Genomic DNA, 16,821 nt, shown 5'->3' with positions numbered 1-16,821 from the left:
AACGACGAGAGCTTTAGGTCCAAATCAGATCATGCATCAAGCATGCATCGAATACCCTCCCATAAGATGCCATCCCGCTTACCGACACGATCCAAATACAGCTTTCGAGCTTTCTATCTCACCACATTAATCATCTCGTCATTAGCTGTGATAAGCCTTGTCGCAGACCAGAGCGCGAAATACCGTCATGGTTCCCAATATGGCGTGGCACAAAAACGAGCATTGGATGCGCTGGACAGTGGGAGACTTGTGAAACGGGATGAAGAGGTTTGTGGACACCAAAGGCGATGTGAAAGTTCTGTGCTAAATATCGGCGTTATAGTGTCGTCTTGTTCACCATGCCGAGGATAAATGCGGATTCATACTAGATAATTGTCCCGATGAAACTGCTGGGCTCCTAAATTACCTCTCGCTCTACTATTGCAAATTACCAAATGCTCAACCTGTGGCTTTCACCATTCTCATACTATGGCTTGGATTGCTGTTTTCGACAATTGGAATCGCAGCGAGCGATTTCTTCTGTATCAATTTATCAACAATTGCGAGCATACTGGGGATGAGCGAAAGTATGGCCGGCGTTACATTCCTAGCTTTTGGTAATGGCAGCCCGGATGTATTCTCGACGTTTGCTGCAATGAGTTCGCATAGTGGCAGTCTTGCCGTAGGTGAGCTCATTGGAGCAGCTGGATTTATTACTGCAGTTGTCGCAGGATCGATGGCTTTAGTTAGGGAGTTCAAGGTTGGCAAAAAGACATTTGTGAGGGATATTGGTTTCTTCATAGTTGCAGCGAGCTTCAGTATGGTGTTTCTTGCCGACGGCGCTCTTCACCTATGGGAATGTTTTGTGATGATTGGGTTTTACCTTTTTTACGTGGTAACAGTGGTTATGTGGCATTGGTACTTGGGAGGGCGAAGACGCCATCGTGAAAGAGAAGCTGCAGCGCGTGGCCAGTACTTAGCAATGACAAACGAAGAAATAGAGGTCACCGAAGAAGATGGTGACGATGAAGATGCGCCAGCAGGAGAGAGGGGCTTCCATGGTAACGAAGATTTTGCGGCATTAGAACGTGGCTCTAGTCCTCATCCCCGAGTACCAGAAGACGAAGACAGTGATGAGGATGGAGATGAGGGTAGGCACATTGCTGCTGAGGTGGCTAGCAGTATGCGAGTAATCAGAGCATCTGGTAGCCGCAGGAATACCATAACTCCAATTCGTCCCAGTTTGGTGGGCGCTCTAGAGTTCAGGTCGGTTCTATCATCGTTACAAAAGTCTCGCGGCTCTCATGGCCCACCTATAATTTTACGACGATATTCAGACGATCCATCAGCATCAATTGATCAACTTAGGACATCTGCAACAACATCGGCTCCGGCCTCGGAATATGCCTCGAGTATTAATCCTATTGAGATCGACGACAACGACACGGAGCGGTCTATGCTAGACCCCAAGCGTAGTAGGGCTGTCTCTTTGAACGCTGCGTCAGCCCTAAGACCCACTGACCCTACCGCATTTACTGCCGCAAATGTGCCAGATATTGGCATCGTGGCAGCCACTCCAACTTTTCCACGGCTGTTAGATGTGCCATCTACAACTAGCAGCCCCGCTCCTAAGTCGCCAACATTATCTATCTCGCCTCCTCCGTCTCTAGATGGATCACAAAGTCACAAACTATTCACAAATAGCACACCGCGCTGGAACGATGATTTGTTGGCACCACCTGGAAATGACTCTCCAGCAGTGTCACCACGACATCCCCGTACTCCAGACGAACGACCTAAGATTTCACCTACCAATTCTAGTGGATCGCGAACAGTACAACGACCTCGACTTCAAATACCGAACTCATCGAGGGATAGTTCGCGAACTCGGATACAATCGCCCATATTACCATTTCCTCTGTATATGGATTCGCCAGCGTTCATGTCGGCAGCTAGCTCTAAGGCTCCAAGTATTGTGCTACCGGATTCGGAAATCACGCCCGAATCAGTTAATTTGGAGCACGAGTTGTACTATACGGAAAGACCAATTAGGTGGTGGCCATATCGCATATTACCCAGCCCACAAATCGTACTTTCAGCTTTGTTTCCTACACTATGTACATGGAGAGACAAGAGCGGGTGGGATAAATTTATTAGCATTGTCTCGGCCCCTAGTATATTTCTTTTGGCAATCACACTGCCGGTGGTCGAATCGGAATCCAAAGATGAGGACGAAAAGATAGACTTTGCTGAAGAAAGAAGGGAATCTGGCACACCAGGAAGGAGGAATACTGGCCCGATATTAATCCCGGATAGCCCATCAATGATCTCTGAAGCAGACCCCGAATGGTCACAATACCAACGAAGTCTGCGTGACACTCATTCCGAGGAATATCCTCGTTCACCTGTTTCGAATTTCAGTCAACACAACACTGCCGCAGTAGCAATCTCGGCCGAGAGTCATCATCCTCATTCTCGTCCAATTCCAATGTCACCCCCCAAGAGAGTCAATTCGACCCACGAGGATGTAATTCATAGTGGGCCTGGAGTAGAGCATTCTAGAGGCTGGAACCGCTGGCTTGTCGTGCTCCAATTGTTTACAGCACCTATCTTTGTGGTGTTGATATTTTGGGCTAATAGTGACGATGGTGACTTAAAGTCGCTCGCACGCCTGGTTTTGTTTTCCCTTCTCGGGTCTTTGGTAGCGATTGCCATTCTTGCATTAACAACGACCCCTTCGAGGCCCCCCAAACATCGTTTCTTGCTTTGTTTCCTTGGTTTCGTCGTCGCTATTGCTTGGATTTCCACTATCGCCAATGAAGTTGTCGGAGTTCTCAAAGCGTTTGGTGTCATTCTAGGAATCTCAGATGCAATACTTGGTCTTACTATTTTTGCTGTTGGCAATTCATTAGGCGACCTCGTCGCCGACATCACGGTAGCCAGATTGGGATATCCAGTTATGGCACTGAGCGCCTGTTTTGGAGGACCGATGCTGAACATTCTCATCGGCATCGGTGTCAGTGGCGCATATATGACGATCAAAGATGCTAACCACAAACACTTCAAACACCCGAACAAAGATATCAAGTACAAGCCATATCAAATTGAAGTCAGTGGTACGCTGATGGTCAGTGCCATAACTTTACTGATCACTTTAGTCGGGCTCCTCATTGCGGTACCCATGAATAAGTGGGTGATGAGCAGGAAGATTGGATGGGGCTTGATCATTCTGTGGTGTATTAGTACAGTAATCAACGTTGGTGTGGAAATCAGTGGGGTATGGGGTGATAATTTGGACTTATCTACCTTTTTTTCGTGAGCTTTCAGATATTGTTAATGCATGGGATGAAATATGTTTATAAAGAGACAAGAGGGAGATAGAATTGTATTATACCCCCGAGTTATAAGGTAGCTTTTTGGGTATGATTTCAATGGATGTAATATATTGAACCATCAATACTTTGTTGAAGAGAATGAGAGGAATACTCCTTGACTTAGCACATAATTATCATTTTCATGTTTTGGTAGGTATCTAGGTAGTTAGTGGTATCTCTAGCTGGAGCCATCTAATGTCACTATGTATACAGTTGTAGTGAATGGCTGGATAGATAATAATCACATAGATGAAAGAGTAAGATTTTATACCTGCAACTACCTGGTGGGTAGCTCGTCTGAACTTGAACCCATTAAATATTAGCCTTGTATCTAAGGATTTAGAGTTCATCCGAATCTTATCCGGTTCGAGACACCAAGAAACTCCCGCCCCGCTAAAGCACATCGGACAAGACAACAAAGTGCTCCCTCCCGACGATGAAATAGCATACCCAGCAGGATACCTACGTAACCTTAACAACTATTCTACCCCTCACTCCACCCTTCTCGAATTAATTAAGATCACTCTTGTAAGACACCATCTTTTGCGACGATCTGCAAAAGCTTAACACTTTCTTATTCACACCACAGTATCTTCTAGCCTTCGAGTTAACCTCGCTGGCTATCGCGATAATGAGCACCATGCTCCCAGGGACACACGTCTTCTCTCATCAACATCAATACAATCCGCAGGTTGACCAACCATGGATGCAACAGCAGACCCACCATCAACAGGCGCAGCAGCAGCATGCGGCGGCGGTATCCGCTCATTACAATCGCATGGCGGCTCAAAGTCAAAACCACAACGCCGCAGTACCTTCAATCTCTTCCAACCACGGACAAGACCCGGCTATGATCGACTCCAACGTTTCGGAGGAGAATAGAAGGACTTTGAACTTCATTGCAGATTTACTCAATGAAGAGACCAGGGAAGCTGCCCTTCTAGAGCTCAGCAAGAAGCGCGAGCAAGTCCCAGAGCTTGCATTGATATTGTGGCACTCATTTGGTAAATCACGCAGCCGGATAGGATAATGAGGTTTACTGACAGATATAGGTGTTATGACATCACTTCTCCAAGAGATAATATCTGTCTATACTCTACTAAACCCCTCCCAACTGACCGCCGCCGCATCAAACCGAGTCTGCAATGCCTTGGCACTTCTACAATGTGTTGCTTCCCACAACGAGACTCGCGCCCTCTTTCTAAATGGTTAAGTCGCCCGGACATCGATCTACAAAGCGCAGTACTGACATCAGTAGCTCACATCCCTCTCTTTCTCTATCCCTTTCTCAACACGACTTCTAAATCCCGACCTTTCGAGTATCTACGTCTTACCTCTCTCGGAGTCATCGGCGCTCTTGTCAAGAATGATTCATCCGATGTTATCAACTTTCTCCTTACTACCGAAATAATTCCACTATGTCTTCGAATTATGGAGACCGGATCAGAACTCAGCAAGACAGTCGCAATCTTCATTGTGCAGAAGATCCTTCTCGATGACCATGGTCTGAATTATATCTGTGCCACATACGAGAGATTTTACGCTGTCGGTACAGTACTCAGCAATATGGTTTCACAACTTGTGGAACAACAAACGGCACGATTGTTGAAACATGTTGTCCGCTGCTTCCTTCGGTAAGAATATCTCTCATGACGTATTATTTCAATTTCACTAATATGACGACTAATAGTTTGAGTGATAATGCTCGAGCCCGAGAAGCCCTCCGCCAATGTCTCCCCGAACCTCTTCGCGATGCCACATTCTCCTCAGTCCTACGCGATGATGCTGCTACAAAACGATGCCTTGCGCAGCTCCTCATCAATTTATCCGATAATGTTGTTGAATCTTCATCTGGTCACCAAGGTCTTTGATCTCCAGTTCCTCCTTCCACTTTCAATGTACAATTATAAAAGCACCGATACGACGCAAACGAGCATGGGGGATTTCATCTTCGGTTTTGCATAGACATAACGATACCCGGTCTTCTTTTCGGAAATGTCGTAGGTCTCTGCAGCTGGTCATCAAGGGATTCATAAAAGCATTGCGGGGCAAATAGGGTTGGTCTGAAGGGTGTTTTACGCGGCTTGTTTCAATGAAGGTAAGGGCTGACAGTTGCAGCTCTCCATCAACTCAAGGGACTTGGGCCTTTACTCTCAAGGCGGTTATTTCCTTCTTTATTTACATTGCTTGGTGTCTACTACTCTGTACTTTGTCGTTTCGAAGGCGTTTGGGGCTGTCTTATATGCTGCACTATAATATAATGCTGCTAGGGAAATGGTTTGTAAAGTAGGCGAAGCTTCAGCGTTCAGGAATAGAGATACATTCTTGATCTAAGCGTAAACATAAAAGCAATGTATAATAAGCATAAGCATCTATGAATACTTTGTAGATATTGTTAACACATATAATACTGTCGGGAAGAATGACTATGGGATGCTTGTGTCCGGTTTATGAAAGTGAAATATAACCGGCGACGGGTGGACATAGGTAGTAGTTGAGCTACTCAGTACTTTTTGAAGTCTAGAATAACCTAGAGGTATGCTGGACTAAAATTTAAGCCGTTCTCCGAGCGATACTATGCTCCACTGGGCATCGCACAAACCGGGGTTTCAGACATGTCCGAATCTGCGGATCTTGCATGCTCGGCCATCTGGGATGTGCTGGATGGAGTGATCCTCGATAATCGTCGGTAGAGTAGGTAATAATAGATACACATTCTTGGTATTGGGTAGATTGGATTAATATTCGGATGAGAGTGAGTAGATTGTATGATTTATACTACCTAACCAAGGTAATTGGTAAGTCGGTAATAGGTACCTACCTAGGTCAATGTTGAAATTCTTGAAAATGAGAGATGCAAGAGGCTCAACCATCATGAATCGCCAAGTACCTACTCTAGGACTAGTGCGAATCTAGATAGATTCCATCCCCGCAATTGAATAGTAATCAATAAATAAATGCCACCCTCAGAAACTTAAAACTCTAAACTCTAATTCTCCCTTGCGGAACGTCGACACCCATTAGCCTTGGATTACGAAATGATTGAAGGAATGAAAACGTCACGCCATCTGCATCAAAGAGAATCGGAATATTGATAGATGGCTTGATATTGATCACTAATACATTTAAATCAGGTAAATTCATCACAGAGGACCTAACCTTATCAATTATTTTCCTCGCCACTGCACTTGGAAAGTCTTTACAGAGGCTACATACCGACATACCTACCCTGTAAGGCTAGCTGTCGCTCTGCGTCTCCAAGACTCATACGTACGTACATACATACATACAACCTTACGGCATATGTACCGCGTTTCATCCTGAGTCTAGGGGGCAAAGGAGCAAGTCAGTCAGGTCAAGAAGCTGACAAGCCTAGTACGGAGTACCTGGTCGTTAATTACCTCCTGGCTAGGTATCTTACATGCGTAAAAAAAGTCTATCTGATGACTGGAGAGAAGAATTGTAAGATCCTACCATTGCCGGGCTTTTGACGTTCAATTATATGTTCAATTATATGTTCAATTGTTTGTTCAGACTATCATTTCGGAGTCCGTTTACTTGAAGATCACATACACCGCTGACGACGACAAGTCATCTACTGGTAACAAGGCGTGATATATATTGCCTTAGTGTTCAAACGTCGAAAGGGTCCACCGTCCGTCCACCCCAATCCGTCTCCGCCAACACGACCCTGGGCGAAGATGAATTCTTCATACGATGATCTCCTTCCACATCGGGATAACTATGCTTTGACCATTCTCACTCAAGCGGCTATGCAGAGAAATTGTAATAATACCAACAATTGTAATAATACCAACAATCCTCCATCGAATAATTCCGATTCGCTATCCAACCCCAACGGTTCTAGCTTCCCGACTAATAATAACACTGGTAATAATAGTAATCATAATAATAACAATATTCATGCCTCTGGCAATAGTGGTGTCTCAACAAGCCGGGACGCCAATTATCTACCACGTGAAACGCCTATCACAACCTCCATCTCTTCATCTAGGATCACTAATCATCCCTCCGATATTTCACAATACAGTCTTCAGCCCTCATTACCCAACCTCGTTGAAGCTTACACAGCATCTCATCCAGCCATGGAAACACTTGTTTTTAATCCTACAGACCAATTCCCGCAGAGTGCCTACATGAACCATTCATTCCAACTAAGATATTCTAGTAGTCTGGGTATCTTGAATGCGGAGAAGTACGATGATGGTAGGGCTTCGTTAGGATCTCAAAGCCATAATATGATGAGTACGAAGAATCAAATGTCGGACCAGATACCCTTTGGAATCTTGGAAAGAAATGGAAATAGTAGTGATACGGGATCACCAAGTGAGGAGCAAGAGCAAGGAGGGAAGAAGCGTAGGAAGAGAGTCAGAAATGAGTCGCCGAGTCTGGAGGATGACGACGAAGATGCTCGCAAGAAGGCGAGAGGGAGACCGAGAGTCGATACTAAGGATGAAACTGCCGCCGATGTAAGTTATCTGCGTTTTATGTAACATTTTTATTTGGCAAAATCTCCTTGTTTTGCACAGTTTCAATATCAGGGGTAGGGTACTGGCCGCATACGTTCTTCAATACTTGGCGACATCAATAACATTGCTAATCATTACCCAGAGGCGGAGAACTCAAATTCGACTGGCCCAAAGAGCTTACCGTCATCGCAAAGAGACAACGATTTCTTCTTTAGAGAAGCAGGTTCAGGAGCTTCGAGGTACAAATGAAGAGATGAATAATATATTTCTCAGCCTTTACGATTTTGCCATAAGCCGAGGTCTTCTACAACGTGAGCCAGAGTTTGGTCAGCAACTTCAATCGACCACGGAAAGATTCCTTGCCCTCGCAAAACAGACCGCCAGTGATGATAATTTAAGGGACGATGTTGAATCACCAGACAATACTGCACATGAGTCCCATATTGAGACCAAATACTCCTCAAATCGTCGAAATACTCAACGTTCATCCCCTCCCATTTCACTCCCGGAAGAGCCCACTGTCACCGAGACGACACATCCTTGGGGCGGGTATATTGTGTCGAAGGAAACAAGTCATGAGGAAGAAAGGCAGACCGAATATAACCAGCAGGGCGCAAGAGACCCTAAAAATTTCGAGGTAATTAGCAGAGCAACCGAGGATAATGCTAGTTTTCCCTTCGACTTCATGAATCTCCAGCAATACCGAGTCGAGATACCTTCTCCTACCATTGATGATTTTTCTCAATTTCTTTTCCCGGAAGCCCAGGTCCCGCTTCCTAACACCCACTCTTACTTTGAGCTTTCGTTTGCACGTCGAATGCACCGCGCAGCGGTAGAGGTAGGTTATCAGCTGCTCACATCGCCAAATATTTCAAAAGATAAGTTCCAAAAGGTTTTTGGCTATTGCTTGAAATATGAAACCATGGAGAATGTTGCGTTTCGATTACAAAGGGTCCTCAACAGTTCAACGAAAGATACACTCCAGAACTGGCGCGCTCCGTTTGTTCACCTCGGAGGGGCAGGTACATACTATCCCAATCAAGGCCCTGACACTGACAATGAGTTCATGCCTAAGTTTCGCACTGGATTCTCCATGGGCCCTTTTCCCGCAGCACTCACACCAGTTTGGGAAAATATCAGTTCTGATATGAAATGTACTATTCCTGGATTTGAAGGTGACTTCTTCGATCCAAATGATGTTGAAGGATATCTCAGGGGCCATGGATTTGATCCTTATCCCGCCGCCGATTATATCACAGGTCAGATAGATCTCGAAGCTTTAGTCAAGGCGGACGGTTCAGAGACTGACAGCACTGACTCGAGATTCCCTCTTACACCTCGGAGTTCGACGGCTAAGGCCTCCGATGACACTAACCAAGGTGCATACGACTTTGATCATAACAATGGCGACTTAAGTAAGGAAGTTCAAAATGATAGCACCTCTTCTCTTATGAAATTTCTATCGTGGGATGCCAATCCTTTCAAGGGGACTAATCCCTTCGATTTATCCGGTCCGATATTTGATGGTACAGCCGGCCCCAATTCTGAAAATGCTTGTCCTACAGCTACTCCAAAGAACAAGAAACGTACTGTGACCATTAAAGTCGATACTCTGATAAAAGGTATGTTGTTTAGACATTAATATTTGGACTTTAGCTGATTTTTTTTTATAGAATTGGCTGTTCATGCATCCTGCTTAGGGCGCACTCCTGGATTCAGACGAGCCGATGTGAATGCTGCTATTATTGCAGCAGCAAAAGAAGCAGGATTTGAATGAGCCTCGAGTAAATCTGTTTCCTATAGCTGGGGAACCACGAATTTAGCACCTGCACGAACGCTATTCATTAAGATCGACTCTAATGATAGCTAACCTTAAAAAAACTGCATGCCGCCTACCAGTTTCGTACGAACTTTAAACCTATTAACACGCCTATGTCCACCTGAAATATCGTCTCCAAATATTTTAACTCTGGATTTATCGCTATATATTTAGTTTACAAGCATAAATCACTCCTCACCAGTCGTTTCATATATCGTTTGTTTTCAACATCTATTTACCTTGCGATTCAAATCCTTACAACGAAAATTCTACATTCGAAAAGGCGGATCGAAGTCAGTACATAACTTTCCAAATGAAACCATCTCTTGGTAGCATGCAAACTGATCATTTTCGGTACCGACAAACTTATCAAGGGAGGAGTCCGAAACAGGAGTTACGGATATGCGTTCAAAGGCCGACAGTGCGTCGTCCATTCAAGCTGGAAATCCCCTAGAGACCGGGCAAATGATTTTCACAATCGATCAGTCTCCAAAGTCTCAAATCCTCGTCATCATACGAGGCTACTTTGATCCCGAGCTAGATGCGTTACAACCATAATATCCTATTTCAAAATGCCGATCCTTCAGCTCAACTGTCTATAAATATGTAGCAGATATTCGGGGTGGCGAGATTTCAACTGAGGATCTTTATACATTTTAAAATAAGATATTCTGAATATCTGTTATACGGTGTGTTCAGTAGTCCGGGCTGTAAACCCATCAGACATTCATTTAAATCCTTGAAAATAATTCAATCATATTTAATTTATAACTTTATTGTCGTGAATGTTTTCACCACTATTCCTGTATCCAAAAGCGCTCTCCCCCCTAAACTACGAATAAATTATCATTCTCAAAATTCCAATCCCAATCAAACAATCAAACAAAGTCATCTCATCCCTCCCCCTAGTCTCCAATTTCCAATCTCATGAAATTCGGGTAGCTGGGAGGGAAAGAGTGGATAGAAAATCCTAAAAAAGAAGATTCAAGTTATTTTAATATTAATAATTATCCATTGAGTTACTTTAATTTATTTTATTATTTAAAAATACAAGTTCTTTAGACTTGCTGGTTGAGAGTGTATAAGGATGTTGATTTTAATGGATATAATCTTATATTTATATAATGAACCACATCTGAGGAATTGAAGTTAGATATCTTTGGTTTTACTTGTAGTTAAGGTTATGTGTCTGATAGTTCAATTGAAGATATAGTTCAATTCGAGATACTAAAGAGTTGGAAATTTTGGGGGTATTTTGATCTCTTGCTCCGATAGATTCAACAATCAAAGTGATTTCATGTTCACAAGATTCATTTAATTCTTATTGATAGACTCCTGTCTAGACAGTGTGACAAACTTAATCATGTAGCTCCTTCTAGTTCTTGGTGTCGTTCCTTCTTCATTTCTTAATGTCAAGATCAGAATGAAAACACAGTGAATATTGCTTTCCCCCTCCTCAGAAAAACATCAAATTCGCTCATCATCTTAAAATCGATCAATTATCAATTTTCTTCTAGCCTCATTCAGAAAGATGCCGATGAGAATTGAATTAGAACTATGTGTATCCGGTCTAAACGATCAGGCTGGAAAACACTTTGCCTATATGGCTGCAATTGCAATTCATGACCTGATATGCCTGAGTGAGGGGGAGGAACGACATTTCGCAGATTTATATGAAGTAGGCAAGATTTTTGATCAGACCCCTCCGCCTATGTTGCAAGAAAGAACCAGGCTCTCGAATTACCTATTGGCCCTAGATCGGGTCGTACCGAGATTCTGGGCAGTAAAACTCCAACTTACATGCCTTGAACACGCAGACAGATGCGATGTATTCAGAAAGCAGCTCAATTATCTGGAGAATTCTCCAAATATTGAGGACTCAAAGGAGGAGTATGAGTATTTGATTAGAGCGTCGGCTGAGGCTAGGACTGAAGTTTTGGGACATATCAACGCAGCCCGGAATTTCAACGTCCTCGATGGGCAGAATGCTTTACAATGGGCTTTTGAAGTTTTGGCCCATCAAGGACCACCGGAAGATTTATGGTTCATAAAGAGCTTGAAAAAATACTATCAGATTTCGAGACCACTAACGGATGGATTCAGTCTTGAACATTCCGAATTTGGTGATATTATTCGCGATGAAACTTGGTGTGTTGCTTCGGGAACTTGGGGCCCACCAAGTCGTCTGCGGCCTGTTAGGATCGTCCCGCCACAAATAAGCACGGATCATTTGGGTGCATTGTTTCCTGACACATCCTTTGGTAAACCATACCATCCCGAGAATGGTTTAATGCTCGACAGACAAATCGCAGATAATTTTGAGGCCGGTCGAATCTATATGGTACCAATAAGTAAGAACGATGATGGAGTAATAACGTGGCAACTCCGGGTCCTGGACTACAACCTTTTGCAACAAAGACACGATGGACTAGGATGTTCGTTTGCAAGACTTCATGAAGGGGAGTTGAAGTTTTTGGGTCTGTGGAAACCACGGCAAGACTTCCTGCAATTCCACTGGTTTTTCTGCTTGGCTATCTCAGCAGCAAGGAATTTTGGCAGCCGAAGAGTGGATTCTGAAGTGTCTCATGGTTGGCATGCTTGGGGATTGTTGGAAGATGAAAACGGGGTCTATCGAATGAGGAAAAGCTTACTCGAGGAGATGGACCGATACTCGGCTCGTAGGCTTCCTGCTCATCGGACGTCAAAAAAATCAATTATGGTAAGTTTGATGGCAAGGCTCTTCAATGTGGAAGAATGAAATGAAGGTCAATAGTTAAAATAGGGGGAAATGTAGTAGCCGCTAAAGCACTCTGAATGTTGGAAGTAGAGTGCAGGATTTTCTTGCCGTACATTGTCTATAACACAAAATAAATAATCACAGTATTTTTTCTTAAAAAAAACCGAATGGGGACTGATTGTATGATGTTTGATTCCACTTTGAAATTGGTTAATTACTAGGGGAAAATAAGAATAGTTCTTACTCTTCTTGATGTCGTGATACTACGATACATACCTTACCAAGGAAATTCTAAATGAAGTACGGGTACGATATTCATATAGGATGTAGTATGTATGTATGTATACAATTTGATCGTAAAGGCTAGCTAATTACCTATTCAAGAATCAGTATCGTGTTCTTTAGTGTTGTATTTGATCTTTAAATTTGAAAAGTTTACTAATTTATAGCTGGTCAGGTGGTTAGAATTTGCAAGTGAGGGGATTTTTTTTTAAAAAAGGAATTGGTTGTTGGGAGTGAAAGTGAAAATAAAGAGGAAGGAGGAGGAAGGGAAAAAGGAGGAAAAATGGGTCTTGCCTTGTGTTTCAGATGGAGAAACGCGTATAAATTACTTAATGGATTTATTTAGATTAGATACTCATGTTATGGTGTATTTCAAAGAAAGTTTCACGACTTCGTTTACTCGTATAAATTACCTAGAAAAATCACTGACATTGATGTAGGTTAGATAGGATATTCCAAAAACCCCTGAATTAACTTCTCGCTAATTTTTGTTGGTCCCGCCATATTTCTGGCGTAAGTATTATGCAGGATTGATGTCTGACAATTAAAAACTAGGTAGCCCGGGAAAATTATATCAATATTAATGAACATCTGAGTCGAATGAACTTGACATTGCGACAGGAAAAGAAGTGTTCAAATATGATTCCTCAGCCGAACCCAACACATCCGGAACTTAGCGTTGATAACGATTCAGAAAATCAAACCCGGCCCATATACACCCCCATGCACTGAATTCAAGTGTTTATAGCATAAACCGGAATCCGTAAACATTTGCAGGTACACCCAACAAAGATGTGCTCCACACTTACACACAATGTGATTACAACCGTAGGTCTTCTCAATACGAGTCTCACACTTGGGACAACTCTTGATCCCCAGTTTCTTCATCGATTGCAGCGTTTCCTCACAGTTTCCTGAGGTTTCGTCCTCGTGCTCCGCGCATGTTTTGTTCTCGTGTTGCTTGTGGCAATATGTGCAAATTACTGTGCAGCATTCGACACAAGTATTGAAATGCATCGTGTTAGTTACACGATAGGTAGTATTGCAATCCAGTTTTGGGCAATAGCGGAGTGTCTACGGGTTGCGCTGAATGTGATTTGTAAAGGAGGCTTCGAGGACGTCTTCGAATGCCTTGGATGAAAGAATCTGTTGTAGTTCTTCGAGGCTAAAGACTTGTTGACATTTTCTTATGTTGCTATGGCAATTGATTGAGCAGCAAAGAAAAGAACTTCGGACGTTATAAGACTTCTGGAGTTATCTACATTCTTTAACAAAGAAAGATTGTAGCCATATAGGTAGGGATATATAGACGCGGAACATATGAACTGCCTATTCTAGTCTCTAATTTGCTCGAAGCCGCGAGAATTTGGTACTTGTGCGTGGAAATGAGTAAAGAGGAATCGAAAACATATAGAATATTGCCAGGTATTATAGATAGCGAATGATATATACAATATTTACGATAGTGTGGTATGGAAATATATGTTGATAGTGAGAAGTTATGTAAATGATGGATGATGGAGGTAAATAATAGGTTTCTCAGCCTCATTAATTTATGCCTCATCAAGTGCGGTATGGTCGTTTAGGAGGTGTTGATGATAGAGAGATACATACCGCTCAGTACCATGAGAGACTGTTATCTGGGCGTGGTAAAATAATCTCTAAATCGAATTCAGATTAAATCATACTTTTTATATTTCCTCACTAGTCTTAAAAAGAAGGTAAGCGAGGGTGAAGCCGAGTGCTCAACAAATACTACATGCAATTTCGTACTATGTAAAAAGTACTACGATATTCTGGCGAGACTATGCCGAAAACAAGGAGCTCTTGTTATCTATAAAAGTAGGACCAGAATCTTAGTGTGTTTTTATAAATCATATATCTATGCATCAGCATAATACGAGAAATAAGGCTTTAGCTCGGCCGGTTGAGGTAAAATGCAGATAGGATGACTATGAAAAAAAAGGGGAGTAAGACAATGTGTTCTGATGGTTCGTTTTTATTTTCTTAATATTAAGGGGTATAAAGTAATTCTATTTGTGATAATGAGATATGGTGATGACAGGACAGAAGAAGAGGTGATATTAAGATTAGAAGAATTGTAAGGGTTTGATATAATAAGAACATAGCATCATTACAAAACAATATTAGCAAAAACAATGATACTAACAATAACTTCTCACTTCATTTAAAACCACATCTCCGACTCTCAAAAGAATCTTCCCATCTCAAAAACCACTCCATCAAGATCCTATCCTCGAAAAGTACTACAGAATTCATCTAGGTAATGTCAAGGTTCCTATGAAGACGAAAAACGAACTTGCTTTGATCTTGATATGGTTATCATTTCTAAACCACGATATTAAAATTATTTATACCCTTACACTCAGAAATAACATCTCGAAAAGAAAAAAATTCTTAGAAATACAAAGCATAGATAGGAAAAACGTGAGATCACTCAGAGTTGATACTATAAAGTATAGATACTTTATCTCCTTGTCATGATATGATCAGGTTTTGAGAGTATAAAAGGGGCTTGGGAGTATATTTAAGTAAATTTAGAATCATAATAAACAAAAGTATACTTTATGTAGAGAAGGGGGTTTTATGAAGGATGATTCAGGTTTAAATTCAATATTATTATATATAAAAGAGATAAAGTCAGTGTAACGATACTTTACTGGAGGCAGCGACTGCCTGAGGTTCGTCTGGTTAGTAGTTTTGGGTTAAGGCTTTATCACTGGTATTCACTTGGAAGTGAAGTCGTTACTAGATCAAGTAGAATATAAATAAACTAATTGATAACTAAGTTGAGCATAAAGCTCCTATATTATGAAACTACTCTGATTATATATTACTACTACTATTAGATAGCCTGGATAAACTGGTCTACCCGGGCTATCCCCTAGACTGGATAGACTGATCTATCTAGTCTATCCATCACGTGATCTTTATTGGCCTCAGGATACCAATCCTGGGACGATTATTATCTTAGGACGCATACTATCCTAGCTCCCCCTGATCTCCCAGGACACTTGTCCTATTCCATTGTGGTTGCCTAGAACGCTTGTCCTAGGATTCCTAGGTTCCTTATCGCCTGCGATAAGGAGCCCCGGTAATCGGCAGCCAATTCACCGACATTCACTATACCACTATAATCTCATCCGTGGTTCGTGACACCCTATCCCTATCCCATCCCATCCCATCCCCTCAATATCCAATACCCAACATCTCAATACCCTAAAAATAACCCTCCCCCTTCTCCCTCCCCGCCTCTCACCCTCTTTCATCCAATCAATCCAATCAATCAATTTAATTATCATTACTCATATTCTCACTCACACTCACATCTATATCCAGAGTGTTACGAGGTTTGCCGTCTAGATCACGTGGAAGTGCTTTAGGCTCTCGAGGTGGTTTATAACTAGGCGTCAAGCAGGGACTTAAGTAATGACAAATAATGATATGCAATTCGTAACTAATAGTAGAGTATACTAAATGATTGATCTTGAGCACGAAGCTCTATACAAAGGAAATCCGTCTTGATTATATAGACCTTCATGCTTCGTGGCTCGAAGGGAGCGAAGGGATCGAGCTTCGATCCTTTCGCTCTCCTCGATCGAAGGGCTCGAGAGGCCAAGCCTTCGAGCTCTTCGAGTTCTCGCATCACGTGTTATTACTAATCCTGTGACCTAATTGTTACCCGTCGTAACACAGAGTATGAATAATAACAATAATCATAGATTAATTTTTCATGGATTTAAATTTAAATTTACTAAATAAAGAAAAGAAAAAGAAAAAGTAAGTATTGTGAATAATATATTAATTGTTAAAGTGAATGGTTCCTGCGTAGCACGTGCACAGGGCACTAGTCCTGTTAGGACTAGATTGAGAAGCTCTCTTACAGAGAGCTTCGCACTTCCGTAGAACTTAGAAGAGAGATTAACCTACAAGACCAATATTACCTCAGTTCTGCCCTATCAGCTTCCCACTATTCCCTGTGTGAGGTCATTCCTTTTAACATTAATCTTAATTATAATATTTGCCTTAAAAAAACAAAAACCAACATAAAGGGGAAGAGAAGCAAAAAAAGAAACAAGAAAACACCCTCTCACCCGTAAAAGTAGGAAGAGAAGCAAG

The 16,821-nt window shown here is 42.3% G+C and overlaps 6 protein-coding genes across 6 annotated transcripts; 4 read left to right on the top strand and 2 right to left on the bottom strand.

Annotated features, from left to right (window-relative positions):
* Positions 1 to 66: 66 nt before the first annotated feature.
* On the top strand, positions 67 to 3,298 carry SS1G_12741 (hypothetical protein; the record flags this gene model as incomplete). The annotated part of the gene is made up of 3 exons (XM_001586116.1): positions 67 to 267; positions 323 to 3,095; positions 3,138 to 3,298. 3 exons carry the CDS (start codon positions 67 to 69, stop codon positions 3,296 to 3,298), a joined length of 3,135 nt encoding a protein of 1,044 aa, XP_001586166.1.
* A 695-nt stretch (positions 3,299 to 3,993) lies between these two features.
* On the top strand, positions 3,994 to 5,224 carry SS1G_12740 (conserved hypothetical protein; the record flags this gene model as incomplete). The annotated part of the gene is made up of 3 exons (XM_001586115.1): positions 3,994 to 4,357; positions 4,612 to 4,987; positions 5,044 to 5,224. 3 exons carry the CDS (start codon positions 3,994 to 3,996, stop codon positions 5,222 to 5,224), a joined length of 921 nt encoding a protein of 306 aa, XP_001586165.1.
* Positions 5,225 to 5,906: 682 nt separating this feature from the next.
* On the bottom strand, positions 5,907 to 6,226 carry SS1G_12739 (predicted protein; the record flags this gene model as incomplete). The annotated part of the gene is made up of 2 exons (XM_001586114.1): positions 5,907 to 6,070; positions 6,175 to 6,226. 2 exons carry the CDS (start codon positions 6,224 to 6,226, stop codon positions 5,907 to 5,909), a joined length of 216 nt encoding a protein of 71 aa, XP_001586164.1.
* Positions 6,227 to 7,459: 1,233 nt separating this feature from the next.
* Positions 7,460 to 9,620, top strand: SS1G_12738 (hypothetical protein; the record flags this gene model as incomplete). Its single annotated transcript, XM_001586113.1, has 4 exons — positions 7,460 to 7,843; positions 7,986 to 8,681; positions 8,919 to 9,465; positions 9,517 to 9,620. 4 exons carry the CDS (start codon positions 7,460 to 7,462, stop codon positions 9,618 to 9,620), a joined length of 1,731 nt encoding a protein of 576 aa, XP_001586163.1.
* Positions 9,621 to 11,265: 1,645 nt separating this feature from the next.
* SS1G_12737 (predicted protein) lies at positions 11,266 to 13,130 on the top strand (the record flags this gene model as incomplete). Its single annotated transcript, XM_001586112.1, has 3 exons — positions 11,266 to 12,340; positions 12,849 to 12,873; positions 13,127 to 13,130. 3 exons carry the CDS (start codon positions 11,266 to 11,268, stop codon positions 13,128 to 13,130), a joined length of 1,104 nt encoding a protein of 367 aa, XP_001586162.1.
* A 293-nt stretch (positions 13,131 to 13,423) lies between these two features.
* SS1G_12736 (hypothetical protein) lies at positions 13,424 to 13,698 on the bottom strand (the record flags this gene model as incomplete). The annotated part of the gene is made up of 2 exons (XM_001586111.1): positions 13,424 to 13,485; positions 13,536 to 13,698. The coding sequence occupies 2 exons, from the start codon at positions 13,696 to 13,698 to the stop codon at positions 13,424 to 13,426; spliced, it is 225 nt and encodes a 74-aa protein (XP_001586161.1).
* Between the last annotated feature and the right edge of the window lie 3,123 nt (positions 13,699 to 16,821).

The sequence above is a fragment of the Sclerotinia sclerotiorum genome, genomic scaffold, assembly GCF_000146945.2.
Source record: "Sclerotinia sclerotiorum 1980 UF-70 scaffold_22 genomic scaffold, whole genome shotgun sequence".
Taxonomy (NCBI): Eukaryota; Fungi; Ascomycota; class Leotiomycetes; order Helotiales; family Sclerotiniaceae; genus Sclerotinia; species Sclerotinia sclerotiorum.
This window is presented reverse-complemented; position numbering and strand designations above follow the sequence as displayed.